Source organism: Nipponia nippon, unplaced genomic scaffold, assembly GCF_047370975.1.
Source record: "Nipponia nippon isolate SJK-2023a ecotype South Korea unplaced genomic scaffold, ASM4737097v1 scaffold_7, whole genome shotgun sequence".
NCBI classification, from domain to species: Eukaryota; Metazoa; Chordata; class Aves; order Pelecaniformes; family Threskiornithidae; genus Nipponia; species Nipponia nippon.
This window is the reverse complement of record NW_028262391.1, coordinates 22754057-22768733: the sequence shown is the minus strand read 5'-3', so window position 1 is coordinate 22768733 and position 14677 is coordinate 22754057. Positions and strand designations below refer to the sequence as shown.

Here is a 14677-nt window from a genome sequence, read left to right as displayed (position 1 = left end):
GTTACTGGACTTCCATTTGGCTGGTATTTAAGCTAGTTTGGGTACCCCCATATGTTACTACAGCCATAGCAATAATGACAGAGCAGCTGCGCTCTTTGCCTAGAAGTTAATTCATTAAGTTCCAATGGGACAATATGTGGAATAGGGTGCTACTTCATGTGACAGCAAAGCCCAGACTCCTTCAGAGGCTTTTGAAGCACATGCAGTCAGTGGTAGAGCTTTGGCATGCTAAGGTTGTGCAACAAGAGTTTAGTGGGGAAAAAGATGCTATTGCTTAAACATCAACGCCAAACACCTGGTGGCAGTGGAAGCATGAACAACTTTTCTCCCCGCCCCCGAATTTACTCATACCCTATAGTGTGGCTAAAAAAAAGAAAAGAACGTAAACCCTTAGGGAAATGCTGTTCTCTAGTGCTCTGGTCCTTTGTTCTCTGCCCTCACTACAGTACATTCAAATTTGCTTCGATATACCTTCAGTGCAGTGTTCTGCTTTGTAGCAGATGCTTTGAAACATTTTTTAGATGCTGCCTCCAGAACACACTGCAGCTCTTCTCTCAAGAAACAGTTGCAATATGAAGAAAAAAAAAAGGGGGGGGGGGGGGCAGGGGCATTCAGGCTGATGTGTGTTGTGTATTTCTCATGGCTTTGTGTCTATAGAGAACATTTCCCAAGGAGGAGGGAGGTTTTTTGGTGTCTTTTTGAATCGAGCAAACAAAGGATTTCCACTTCATGATCACCAGACATTCTTTTGTGAGATAAACAGGAATGAATAAAGATCCTATGTTCCTTTAAGTATACAGAATAAAAACCACTCTGAGATTTTAAAGGTTTATAAACTAAAAAGCTTTTGAAAATCATCATCAAGGAGCCAAAAAGTCTAGCTTCCCCTTTGAATATCACTCTCAGCCTCAACTAGATGCATTTTTTCGTTCAACTTTCTCACAACATTTACCTAACTACACTTGCCAGCATGTTTCGCCAAATTAGAAAAACTGCTGCAGAAACCATCTGCTTGACTTTGCTTACACAGAATAAAGTATCGCTCGATACAATGTATTGGAAATGTTTGGAGATCTTTACATGGGAACCAAAAGCAGCAGTGCTGACTCAGGCAGATCTCCCGCTGATGTCAGTGGGAATGGTACCTGAATGAGTACTGCTGGATCTGATACAAAGCTTGCTGCGTAGTGATTGCCGCCGACTGACGTGAGAACATATGGTTGTAGTTTAACAATACCAACTGTAATGGAGATGAGAAGGAAATTTTATAGCATTGCTGGCTCGCTGCTCTTTTATAACTATCAGAGACACTCGAATGATTCGTACATATCTGCTTCTGTTAACAGTTTTTCCCAGCTTCAAGTGAACACTGAGAACCTTGCAAAGTTAGATCCTACCTCAACAGCAACAGTTTGAGTCAATCTGTTGAGATAAAAACTTGAACACCAGAAAGACTACATATAAAGTCTAAAATACGACTCCACGATTTCTCTACAGAAATTTGCGTTACCTCTGGATGAGAATGCAGACACTTCAATACATTTCCCTTGGTCCAATCTGAAGCAGAAATAACGCCTTCATAGCACTGACTTTGTCAGCCTAGTACTAGGGACATGGGTGTGACAGCTGCTATACCAAAGGACAAGGGCTTCTCAAATTTGACCCCAAATTTAGGTGTTTTAAAGTTACAGCTTTATTTATGTCTAAAAGCTAAGAGTGGTCTAAAACATCACTGAGGTTATAGCACTTGTGAATCGTGATCACAAAAGCAGCACCTCTATGTGGATAAATCAAGCCCCCTCCCTCACAAGAGCTGCAGAAGGATGAGGAACAGCAATACTGAGAAAACAATGAAGAGAAGCTACGATGCACGTATTTGCAAATCTTAACCACAGTTTTAACAGAAGGGATTCTGCATCTTCAGTACCTCCTAGGAAGGGGCCATATTAGAGAGCCAAATCCCAAAGAGCAGGTGAAATACTTCCTGTTGCAACCCACTAATTAGCATGCACCCATCACAAGGTTGCAATTTGGTTGCAGCTCCCAGGCATGTGCCCTTTTCCTTCAAATACAATAAAGACTCACATGTTTTGCTCTAAAGAGCTTCTATTAGCCTCAGTTTACCAGCCATGGGAACACTTCCAGATGATGTCTAGAAAAGCTATGCTCCTTTTGCTTGGACACAGGGACGTAAAAGCTGAAAACCATCACATCTATTGTCTATGTTTCTTTGTGTGATGAGAGCCAAAAGTGGCTGGAAATTAAAAATACAGATGCAAGAGAGATCTTACTGCAAATCTTGAAGTAGCACAGCTTTATATTAAGCAATCATCCTCTCTGTTAGATATGCCTGAGAGTGGACTTCTGGGTAGGTATCTTGCTGCATTTAGGCTTCTAGGATAGAGAGACTGAGAAGTTTCAGCTGCATTGTTGAAGAATGATCATAACTTAGTATTTAACTTCTGTTTTGTGCAAAAGCCAATGCATCACCACCTTACAAATTATTGCTCAATTCGCTCCTGAAGCAGACAGTAAACAATGTTTGCATTCTGGTAAAGCGAGCCTTGAGAGTCGATGTGAGGAACATAGCACCCAGGCTGGAGTTCAGCAACAGAGAGGAGACTTTTTTTGGTACGTTTTGTGAGGAGGTACTCTGACTACTTGCTTAGCCTCAATGCTTGACTCATTCTTAGCAATATAGATAAGGCACTCTGGTTTCCCTATAAGCCCTCTTGGAAAAGAATCTATTTGCAAAGGGATGGTTAGCAGGAAAACTGAAATATCATTAATATTTTCCATAGTATATCCTCCTTACAAGACTTCTGTGGACCAAGAAAACTACATCAAAAAGACCCCTGAAAACTGGGCCCTAATCCCACATGAAGGGGTGTATCTACCATCCACAGCATCACAACACATAATTAGGGAACAGTAAAAGAATAAAACTATCATTCCTGTAAAACTAGCACTCCTGGAAGACAGCTAAGTGTTAGAAAACATGTTTGAAAGTTAAAATAAGGACGTTTGGTTTACAGGAATCATCACAAAAGGGGCACCAATTCCAATCCAACTGTAAAATAACTAGGTTAATTAACATACAGAGGCACCGTTAATTTGTCTCATGATATCCGTTCCCACTTTACTGTCACATTAAAAAGCCGGCAGCCTGGGTCAAGTTAAAGAACAGAGAAGACAACACTTAACAGTTGTGTCACTGCAGTTATTCAAAGGAACATGAAGTCTAGTTACACACAGTAAAACACTAATTTTAGGAAATGCTTACCTAAAATGGACTTCAGTGGTGGGAAAAAACGGTCTACCAGGATTACTATGCCACTCCTGAACAGCTGCTTACCTTGCTTATGAAAGATCACTTGACACAGCTATATTTTTCCTTTGGGGTGAGTTATTACACCTTTGTATCTCCTTCTTCCTACATACCTATTGAGACAAAAGGTTTAAATTAAACAAAGCAAGGGGGGGAAGTAAGAAATACAGATCACAGCTGCAATTTCTTCCTCTTTGCAAGACTAAGGCAAGGAATACAGTATATACCTCTCGCCTTAAGTGAAAGCAAGTCTGAAAGTAAGTTGACGCTGAAGCAAGCATCAGCTTACACAGCTAAGCCCAGAGAAGCAAACACTTGTTATTTACTTTCTGACATCCCTGTGTTACCCTGCCGTTGGGGCTTCCACTCCTGCTCACGTTGTTGTATCTTGTTCATCTCATGTTTCTCTCTTTTCCGACTGAAACTGTAATTCTGTTCCTTGGGGTGACTGAGAGAAGGGCAACCATCTATGGTTCAGCGGTTCTGCCTGTATCATCAGTGCACAGCGGTCAAACTTCAACCTACCTCAAAAGCATGGAGTCTCAAAGTGCAACTTAGCACAAACCTGAGGTTTTGTTTAGAGGAATCTTGCCAGAATTGTGTTAAAAGCAAGAGTGCAGCTATACTCAGAGCAAGTGGGATAAATCAGGAACAGGACATTACCTTGCCTGCGATGTCACTCGCATGTGAATCCAAATCAGCAATTCCAAAGAAGTGCTGAATAGAAACATTTGCAAAGCTGCAGGAGGAACTTAACTTCAACTCTGTACGCAGTGCTATGTTATTTAACACTTCATCAAAGTAGACATGAGTTTTATTTTGGACAGTAGACTTTATTAGAAATTTTCTCCTCATTCATCAGTAAATTCACATTAAAATATGCTGAAGGCAGTTCAGTCTAAACATTTGACATCCTGCCATAACAACAACTTCCAGTTTAAAAACTAGATAAATGATCAGCCAGATAACTTGAAACATGTAAGAAATGCAAATAGAAAGCAGCATCTTAAAAAATGGGATGAGCCTGAAAAATTAATACATTTCAGGTGGAGTTGGGGAAAAAAAAAACCAAAATCAGTCACCCCAAGATGGAAAACAGTTAAATGAGAACTCCACAGACTCTAAACAGATAAATAAACATTATAACCACACATACATTAAAAAGAGAACCAAGTACGTAGAGTTCATACAACATAAAAATTATAAATTTGTTCAAATAAAAAAAGTGACAAGCTTTCTAAAATATGAATATCCTAAATTCTTGGGATAGTGAACACTTTGTTATAAACTGCAGAACTTTGGAGGGACTAAGATTTGGTCTTGAAAGCAATGGACTGCATCTTACTGTTACCACATCCAAAAACTGATCTTTCTGACACATATACCAGTTTTTTTCCTCTAGTGTTTTTAAAATCACATACTCCTCTTCTAGACAGTAATCTGCTTTATTTTTAAATGTTAGCACTTTTAGATATCATAGGCCTGATTATGTTGAGTGCTGAACACTCAAAGCTCTCAACAACTCTGGATAACAAAGGCAAGGTTTAAGTCTTTTTCAAAAGTTACTGTCAAGATTTTTCCTCTGCTAATTTATTTTTATCTATTGGGCTAAGGTGTAGGAGAGAGAAAGAAGAAAAAAAAAAAAAATCACATTATTGAAGAATGCTCTGTCCTGCATGAGAGTGGATCTTGCACGTCAGATTTTCTATTGGCATTTACCAGAGGCAACAAAGATAAACCAATGTATGACAGATGAGAATAATGGCCTTCGGGACTGTAAACACAACAGGCAACAGATAATACACAAATCTCAATCAAATCAATGTTTTCACATTCTTTAGTAGTCCCTCACAGTGATCTGCTTTCACTGGTTCAGAAAAAAATATATATTAAAAATTAAATAACACTTAAGCGTCCATCACGAAGATTTATATTTTGCTGTAAACAATTTTCTGCCATTTGCATTGATGTAGTCCAATGTGAGGCCAGAGGGTTCTAGATGTCTTATTGGTACTGTAAATAATTTTTCAGCGACAGAGGCAAAGGTAGAATTTCTATGTCATGCAGGCGGTCTCTGCCAAGAGCAAAACGAATTGATCTTCGGCACAAGTCCATTAAAGGCAGGGGTTCCGCTGAAAAAATAGAAGAAAAATAAGAAAGAGTTACTTTTTCAGCATCTCCATTTACAGACAATGTTTTATTTATTAACATAGATTCTGTATTGTATTAAACAGTCATAAAGATAGTAATGGTATTGTGAAAAACCTGACAACCATGAGGCAATTAAGATAATCAATAGAAGCAAAGACAGAATTCTATGCATTTCACCCATAAGAAGTGACTGCAAAGCTTCAGACAGCTTCCTTATCTGTAAGGCTTAAAATAATAATCCAAAACCATGCTTCAGGCTTACCAAGTTGCGGCATAAGAAGTTATTACATTTCCAGATTTCTACCAAGACAAAGAGCTTCTGCTCTGTTTATAACACAACATTCATCATGTTGCGTTGATGTGAACTACACTGGCAACTTCTGACCTTTACATACCAGTTCCTTCTGCGTCTTAGGAACTGGAAATGGGACTTCAGGGTAACCAAACTTCTCAGCAAATACTGTTTTTCCTGCAACACTCTCTCAGCCTTTCTTTCTAGGAAGTTCATTTGGAAGCAAAAAACTAAACAAAACACCCTCAAAAATCCAGAGGAAATTTAACTTTTTCCTCCATGAATAAATTAGGGGTGGAGGATTCAGCTCACTAGAAGGCAGGGTGTGTGTTCTCATACATATATACACAAACACCCCCAAAATATACAAACATCTGTAGATGCTCTTAGTTTAATTTAATAGAAGTGAATTAAGTATCTGTCAGAAATGCCTGGCTGATAGCACTTAAGATTGGAGACCCAAACACAGTGATCTGCAGCGTCTCAAACCATCTCACCCTGATATCCCATCCTGGCCTCCAAGATTTGCATAGAATTGCAGGAACATCACAGCATTTCCATCTAATGGTAGCATGAACGACCTCTTGATTGCGGGGTTTCCAATGGGAATCTTTTTGCAGCAGGAACTGGAATAAAGCTGTAGTCTTTAACCAGTTACAGCTGTCTTCAAGAACAACTTTAATCAGATGGATTTGGTTGTATGTGTTAGTTTAAAAAGGGTAAGAGCTTAAAAGACCACAAGAAACTCTTCCTTTTTACATGATAAAACAGTATTGGCCTTTAAAACCTTACTAGTACTTTCAAATGGAGGAAAAAAAAAGTGTCATGTGCCTATATTACAGTGATAACCTTTTATAAACTTGACAGATTACTTACAAGTGCTCAACACTGTACAGCACTCAGTGGTTTTATCAGGAGTTCTTTTATGTGCCACATGCAGATTTACACAAACTACTACGTTAACCTACCAATCCTTTAGCTGATATTATTTTAAAACCTACTTGAAAAAAATCATTACAAAGCACAAAATATCCGATTTAAGGATTGGGTTTATATGCTATAATTATCTGCTCTGGTGACACACCACTGACTTAATGGATTTTCCATCAGTTATCCTAGCATCACATCTGATTTGTGTAGGCCACAGTTCACTACGGTGCTCCCCAAAAGTGTCCAGGGAAAAAGCTTAGAAACCATTCTGTCGTATGCTGAAACACTAAAAATCTTATTTAACTTTATAATCACTTCAGTGACTTAGATATGGAGTCTACTTCTCCTTAAAAATCCACTTAATCTATAATTTTGGCTAGTAAAAGATCAAAATATAAGAGCCCTCATATTCCAGTAATAAAGTAACATTTTCTGTACATCGGTGATCTTAGCTTTTATTTTTACATACCAGAATTATGAACGTTAAATCTTAAGGCATGAAGCTGTAAAATTCATTAACCAGGATTAATAAGTAAGAGCAAAAATAGCTCACGAGTTCCAAGACACAGAATACAACACATCTTACAAGTCTTACACCATAAACAACACTTTTCTAAGTATCTTCCCAGAATCTCTGCAGTCCCATTAAGAAGATGTAAAATAAAGACTGAAAGTGCTTAAAGCCATTAACTGACCATGTGGTCTCTGTTTTTCCTACACAAAGGAATATGTAAAACACAGCCATCTGTGCAGCCAGGCACAGAGTTAATCCTAAACTTCAAAACACAATTTAAGGAAAGGTTAAAATATTTTTCAAGCTTGAAATGCTAAATGAATGTCTTCTGTCTCACTTCTACAGGGAATTTTCAAATGCTAAAGCAAATGTCCCCAAGTGTTTGCAACAGCTGCTAAATTACACATACTGAATGTATTTTTGCAACTTGAAAATTTAACTATACTCTTTTTATTCTCCTTTCTACCCAACAGCAGTTCAAACCTACAACAAAATTAGAACAGGTTTGTCCTACAATACCAAAAGTTATATTTTCTGGGGTGCTGGCTGTAAGAACTTGATGAAAAATCATAATAATAGCATTTTAAGTAAAAACTTTTGGCAGCTATGAATAGTCCTAAATGATCAAAAATTAAATTCAGGAAAACAAATCACTTTAGGTTTCAAAATAGTTTATGGGATAAATGTAAAACTTTAAAATTGAAGACTGACAATTTTCAGATTGTAACTCAACAGAACCATCAGTAAACATTTAGTATGTACCTTAATGCAAGCACTCTCCCATCCATCACACCTCACATTTTTACTACGTATCTTACAAAGGAGGATCATTTGGAAAAAAGTCTGGGTTTTAAGAAGCACAAGTTAGGTTCTGAAAACTGGGTGAGTTTCAGGGTGAGGCATTTGTATTAATATGGGCAAGAGGCAGAAGAAAGCTTGTATAGGGATTGTGCAGGCCTTTGATCCTGTGCTGTACGGCAGCTGGGAGTGCTTCTCAACTCTGGCAGCTGGGTGCATCCCTCAGCAGCACCCTGCCCTGAAGCTGAGAAGGCAGACTCAGCCGTGCACCCTTCTCCAGCACACTGGGTCTTGGGCTAGATAGGTGTCACCATGTGCCCCAGCAGGTCCACCGCCTTGGGAACTGGCAGAGCAAAGGCATGCCAGAACACCACTGCCCGGCAGTCTAGACATCAGCAAGTCGCAATTTCAGAGATGCTTTAACATTCATCAGGTGCCAATATCTGGCATTCACGCTGAGTGCCAAGCCCAGGCTCTGCTGTGCCCCCATCGCAGCTCCAATGGTTCACCAGCTGCGAGGCGGTTCCTGCGCTGGAGCTCGGGGAGAGGGAGTTGGGACGATGCAAGCACAGCACAGCACGCCAGCGAGGAAATGGCCCGCTGCAAAGGGGTTGCTCATCATCTGCTGTAACGGTTGAACTGTCTCTTTCACACACATGCAAATACCAAAAGTGCTTTACCTTTTCAGGGAAATTCAGTCAGATATAAAAGTATCACAAGTAACTGGGTCCTTTCGGAAAGGAAAAGTTCAACCATTCTGAGTATATATTGCTATGCACCCCGCCTAAAACATACACAGACTTGATGTATCCAAAACACTCAAAGGCACATTCAAACATTCAAAACAGTATTTCCAAAATGCTGTTTTCATTTGAGAGCATACAAATAATGCTGAGAACAGAATATTCTAATAATGCAAGAGATGGGAAGATGAATATTCTGAAGCCACATGGTTAGCTGTAAGTCTGGCTACCAAAAAAGTCTGTCTTTCACAACATTAAATATTTACCTTTGAAAAACTTTTAAATTCAGGGATATTAACCGATTGTCAGAACATCTCATGACTTAGTATACCTAATATGCATTATAAGTGTTGTATTTTTAGAATAATCCACAACGGAATGGAACTGGAGCATTCAAGCCCCCCAGGAGAACATGAACCAGCCATTTTGCCAATGTTATGTGAACTCCAGTAATGTTCTTACCATTAGAAAAAAGGAGGAATGAATTGCTGAGCTGGAATGCAAAATTGTAAAGAAAACATGACTCACAAGAATGGCTCTTTGTATTAAATTCCCAACCAGGCTAAGAAATTCAAAGCGAGACACTCCAGGGCAAGGGAGCAAGCTTTGCACAGGAAACCCAGCGCTTCCTCTCAGGCTCCAGCAGAACTCGGAGAGAAAAGCACAGCTACGGCTTGCTGGGTAGCTCATGCACTGAGCCTCGGGCCAACTCCCGTCACCATCCTGAACATACCTTACAGAATCGTCTTCTCATTTAAAGTTTACTATGAAACCTCTTCACCTAAAGGTAGCTCCTCATAACTGTCATATTACAGAAAACTATTTTTCAAGAGAAAAAAAAAACAACAGTGAAAAAATAATACTGCTTAATTTCAGAATTTAATTCCCGTGTCTCCCAATTTTGTGCCTGTAGTTTCCAAGAAGGCCCATTTTAAAAAAAAAAAAAAAAAAAAAAAAAAAAAAAGGCTAAGAAACAAAGAAACAGGCTTTTGCTTCCACTCTTCTCAGAATTGTATCTGCAACAGGCCCACCATGGGTCCCAGTACAGGACACTCCGTTGCAAACCTCCCTTTCCCTACACTACAGTTATGTGCGTGCTTCTACCTGAAAACCTGGGAGCTGGGGGTAAGGGCCAACAACAGCTGCTCTTCTCACGCGGAGCTGCATTTCACCAAGCGGTGTACAAAACTGCTTAAATAGCTATTTAATATAATAGCTAATAGCTTAAAAATAGCTCAAATAGCTATTCAATAAATTAAATTAATAAAAATAGCTATTTAGTAGGTATTTAGCTATTAATAACACAAAATAGTGGTGTTTATATATCTAGATATATTCGTTCTAACGGTATCACTGACGGTTTAAGGACAAAGGCAAAGAAACATTTCTAACTAGAAACAACTATGTGCTTGTGAGCATTTCTCCAATAAATATGCATCTGCAATAGCAGTTTGCACATCATTACCAGCTGAAAAGTTCATTTAGTTTTGGCAACCTGTAGCTATTTAACAATCTGGCACTCCAACAAGACTGCCTCATCTTTGTAAACAGGCTTTTATAGTTGAGATACTAAAGTCATTTAGCATCCAATAACACTAAATGTTATTAACTGCAATATTACATAAGGCTCACACAAAAGAGCAGCTTTTAGCACACAACAGTTATTTGCCAAATGACAATATTGATTTTTTAAATAAATTTTTAAAGCTCTAACACCACATAATGTTCATGGCTTTCATTAATCTATGAGGAACATATTTTTATCTCATTTTATAAAATCCGAGTTGTCTGGTGGAAAAAAAAAAAACACAATCAAAGCAAAATTAAAGCTGGTTGAAAAACAAAGGAAGTTTCTGTGAGGATCGTTGTCACCAAAAATTAAGAATTTTTTTTTTTTTTTAGTTATTTTATAGGTCTACCTAAAATGCCAGATTATCTTATATTTTGATATTTTTGGCCTTAAACTTGTTAAAAAGCCCTTACATTAAGTGATTCATGTTACTGTTTCCAACTGCTGTAAGGCAGCTTTACAGTCAGATTTAAAACAAAAAAAAAAAGAAAAAGAAAAAATACAGTGTTATGAGACAGAGATGCAATCGCACATCATTAAATAAGTGGATGACATCTCCCCAGTCCTAACTTTGCTGTGCTAACAACAGTACCGCGAGGGAAGAGCCAGCTCATTAATGAGGCAACAGCGGCATAACCTTTCTTGCCCCAGAATGCCCATCACCTGGCAGAGGAGCGAACTGAAGCAGCACCGCCTCAAGAATGGGAAGGAAAGTAACCTCTTGCAAAAGTAATACATGCCTGGTGCACAGAGAGCAGTCTGGGAAGCCAGGAAAATGCACAATTCCTCTGTTTGTATCCTAATTGGGCATAAGGTTTTCTACACGTTACGTACTTGGTGGCTATTGCCCGGTTCCCCTTTCTGCCCTCCCCTCTGCCACTCAGGTTCCTGCCCTACACTTCTTTTCACCACTCAATTTTAATCTCATACCTTGCCAAGATCAAAGATCATCATCATCTTTAGAGGGATGATGTCCCCAAAAGATTAACCTTTTGTCATGGAAAGGTGATCCAATATGCACACGAGATGACATTCTTAGACTGTCCCTGTTCTGGTGGGCCTCCCATAAACCAGGCGGGAAGGGAAAGCTTCACGGCTTGTCACCACTCTGCTACCTGATGCCTACCTGTTCCGATGGACAATCCTCTGTCCCAACGGACAGTCCTCGTCCCCCATCAGGACACCTAAGTGCCTGCCATACTCCAGACTGCAGCACGCTTTTTTTTAATTCTTTTTCTTGAATTTTCCCCCCTTCTTCCAGGTATTAAAACACCTGCTAAGGGGTAATGTGGCCTAAGTGTTTCCATTAGGGTGATTTAGGGTATACAGAAATTTGTAACTACCATTTAATTATCACATACAATAAATATACAAATACATGTAAACCAGGAGTTTTCCTTCCAACCTTTCTGCCAAAGCTTAATTATTGCTTTAATTTTACACAGTACAGGCCAAATTCTTTCCCCTACATAATACGGTACATAAATACACCCCCTGTGACATATTTATGGCTTCCCTGATGCAACTGATGGAAAATTTGAGTCGTGTTCCTTAAATGGCACAATCTAGAGAAAGGAAATTGCAAATAATATATTAAAGAACACAGGCTATGACCAGTCATAAAAAATGCTAATAAATCTCCTAACAGCAATGAAAATTCAGTCAAAGGATAACAAGATAAAAGAAATCACTTGTCTATTTTTCCCACAGATGTCTTTAAACTCTGCAGCCTAACCCAGCAAACCTGACAAACAAAGCACCTTAGAACATCCCATTGTAATCACGGCTCAGGTGATCCAGAGGAATCACCACCCCCAAGAATTCGGCAATTCCAAAGGGAACACCGTGGTTTTTCAAAAGAGCACTGCCATTTTTCTGGAACCCCCATGTTTATCCACCCGAGGGAGGGCCCTGGGCTCTGGCAGACCACTACCAAACTTCGGCTGGCTTTGCAGAAGTGGCGGCGGGTTGCGAAGCTGCGAGCTGCCCCGTAGCAGCCGCAGGCCCTCCTGCGGCCCCTCCTGCGGGCCCGCCCGCCCACGCAGCTGGCTCCTACACAGCTGGCAGCTATCGCCCTCCCTTCTTCAAAAGCCTAACGGGTGGCAGATGGGGAGATTTTCTGTTATCAGTCAAGGCTGGGGAACAGCCGCCGTCTCCAGCAGTTGTCTGCTAGGACAAACAAAGCTTTATGTAGTACCCCATCAGCACCTTGCTGTTAGCAGCCAGGGTGGGGAAGTAAAAACACAAAAATACCACAAACACCCCCCTGTACCTGAGCTAACCCACGTCCCGCAAAAATTTGGTACCTGAAATTAAATATCTTAAAGGGAGAAAGGGGGGCAAGGAAGCTTGAACAGAGGGAAGGACTCAGGGGTAAATCTCCCTCCTCCTCCTCTGCAAGTCTTGCGCTGAGCAGCGGGGATTGTTTTACAGATACCTTTGGCTTTTAAGTGTTAAATGCAGTTAAACTCAGTTTAAAACTTCAATCAGGCATCATTTAGCAGAATTAAGCTGAAAAAGAACCAATGAACAAGCAGATATTCTGCAGCATCATTTGTTTTCAGTTAATGCTCTCCAGCTGTGCTTTCTCGAGAGGAAAAGAGTTGAAAAGCAGAACAGAATGAAAACAAACCAAAACCAATCCCAAAAGCCCGTGGCCTCCTGTTAGGGGTTCAATAAAGAATCTGTCATTTGAGCCCAAGTATGTATCTCCTTGCAATCTCTTTTTTGCATTTCAGTGTTTGCAATCTCCTAGGAAGACGACACAAGACTTTGACAACTGGTCCTGACTTGTAAGCACCAGAGCACATGCCTAAATCCAATGAATTCAATGCAGGGTTAAAATTTATTCTTAAAGATTTCAATTTAGTAGGCTTAAGCATATGCCTAAACACGTTTTTTTGAATCATATTGGTTACAGGAGTGTTCTTCCTAGAAGAGTAATTTGTCTGTGCACATAGGTAGCAAGGCTGTTTATATAGTCATATACATATATATCCGTAGAAACCCTCTTCTGAGAGTCTCAATATGCTCTACAGTTCTTACCCTCCAGGTGGGTTTATGATGCACCTAAAAAGGGCTCTAGACCAAGCACATTTAATACATGTAACAGGAGTAATGCAAGGTCTGGCCCAGGCCACACCTACAAGCAAACTTCCCTGTGGAAACTTTCCCGAAACCTTCATTTTCTGAATTACAACAGCTAATTTAAATGTACGTATGCATTATAATAATTCAATTTCCAGTAACAAAAAAAAAAAAAAAAATCACAGGCATGATTCATATTTGACAACATTTTAAACATACTATTTCTCCAGTCTGCAGATTACTAAATTGTACTGCTCTACATAATTCAGAAGCTGCAAAACAGAGCCAGATAATAATGACTTTTACCAGAAAACGAGTGGCTTTTTTAGAAAGGAGCAAAGCCCTGTAATAAGCTGGTTTTGTTACAGCTTGATAGATTTGCATGCTGTCAGAGAGTGTGAGCGAGAATGGTGGCCGCTTCCCTTCTGAAAGAGGAAGCACACGTGTGATTTCATCGGGAAAATGCAGATAGGAAGGATGAGCTGGGAAGATTTGCTTTCTGGCCCCATTTGTTTGTTCTCCTCCTCCCCTCAAGTACTTCCACAAAACAGCTCTTCTCTTTGTTCTTGCGCACAGTAGAAAGGTAAATTGAGACTGTTACTTCAGTGATGATCTGAATGGTCTGTAGTAGGAAAGACACCTAACATACATACATGCTCTTTAAAACCAACAAACAAACAAAAAAATGAAGTGCTTAAGGTTAGAGATGAGCCTCAGCTACAACCTTTGGCTCCTTAACTCCTCCCAGCTCAAACCTCCCCAGGTTTAACATGTTGGGAATGCGGATTTGGCTTAGATTAATCTCTAATGTATACTTTACAGCTTTTACTCTTAGAAACACATTTATCACCATTAAATTCAGCTTGTGTGCCAGGCCATAAAGAGGTAAGTTAAAATATATCAAGGTGAGAGAAGATTAAAGCTTGGATGAGAATTTCACTGAATAGATGCATTGGAGTTCAAAGACAATGTTGTTCAGGGGTTATGGAGAAATTTATAGGCAAAGTAATAACGGAGAAAGTTGAAGGAAAGTTCAGGTTTCAAGGACAAACCACTGCAGACAACTATTGCGATAGGAGTTCACACACTGCAAACAATATGCAATGTGACGACTGAAATATGATTAAACAATCCCTTGTGTTTTATCTCTGCATGAAACGTGCTTCAGAAATGGGCAAATAAAACCAAAACACCCATGCACAGGTACACACCTATAACAACCTTTATGGGTGTGAACAAGTCTTTATTGGGGGGGAGGGGAATG

At 39.6% G+C, this 14677-nt stretch overlaps 1 protein-coding gene across 8 annotated transcripts in view; it reads right to left on the bottom strand.

Moving 5' to 3' along the window:
• Positions 1-4140: 4140 nt before the first annotated feature.
• The window catches only part of SPSB4 (splA/ryanodine receptor domain and SOCS box containing 4), a 186003-nt gene continuing 175466 nt past the window's right edge, over positions 4141-14677 (bottom strand). For all 8 annotated transcript variants that reach the window (XM_087738448.1, XM_087738449.1, XM_087738453.1 and 5 more), the window contains one exon: positions 4141-5460. In XM_087738448.1, the coding sequence (XP_087594574.1) occupies positions 5333-5460 (128 nt within the window). In that variant the 3' untranslated portion in view covers positions 4141-5332. The remainder of the gene's footprint in view (positions 5461-14677) is intronic.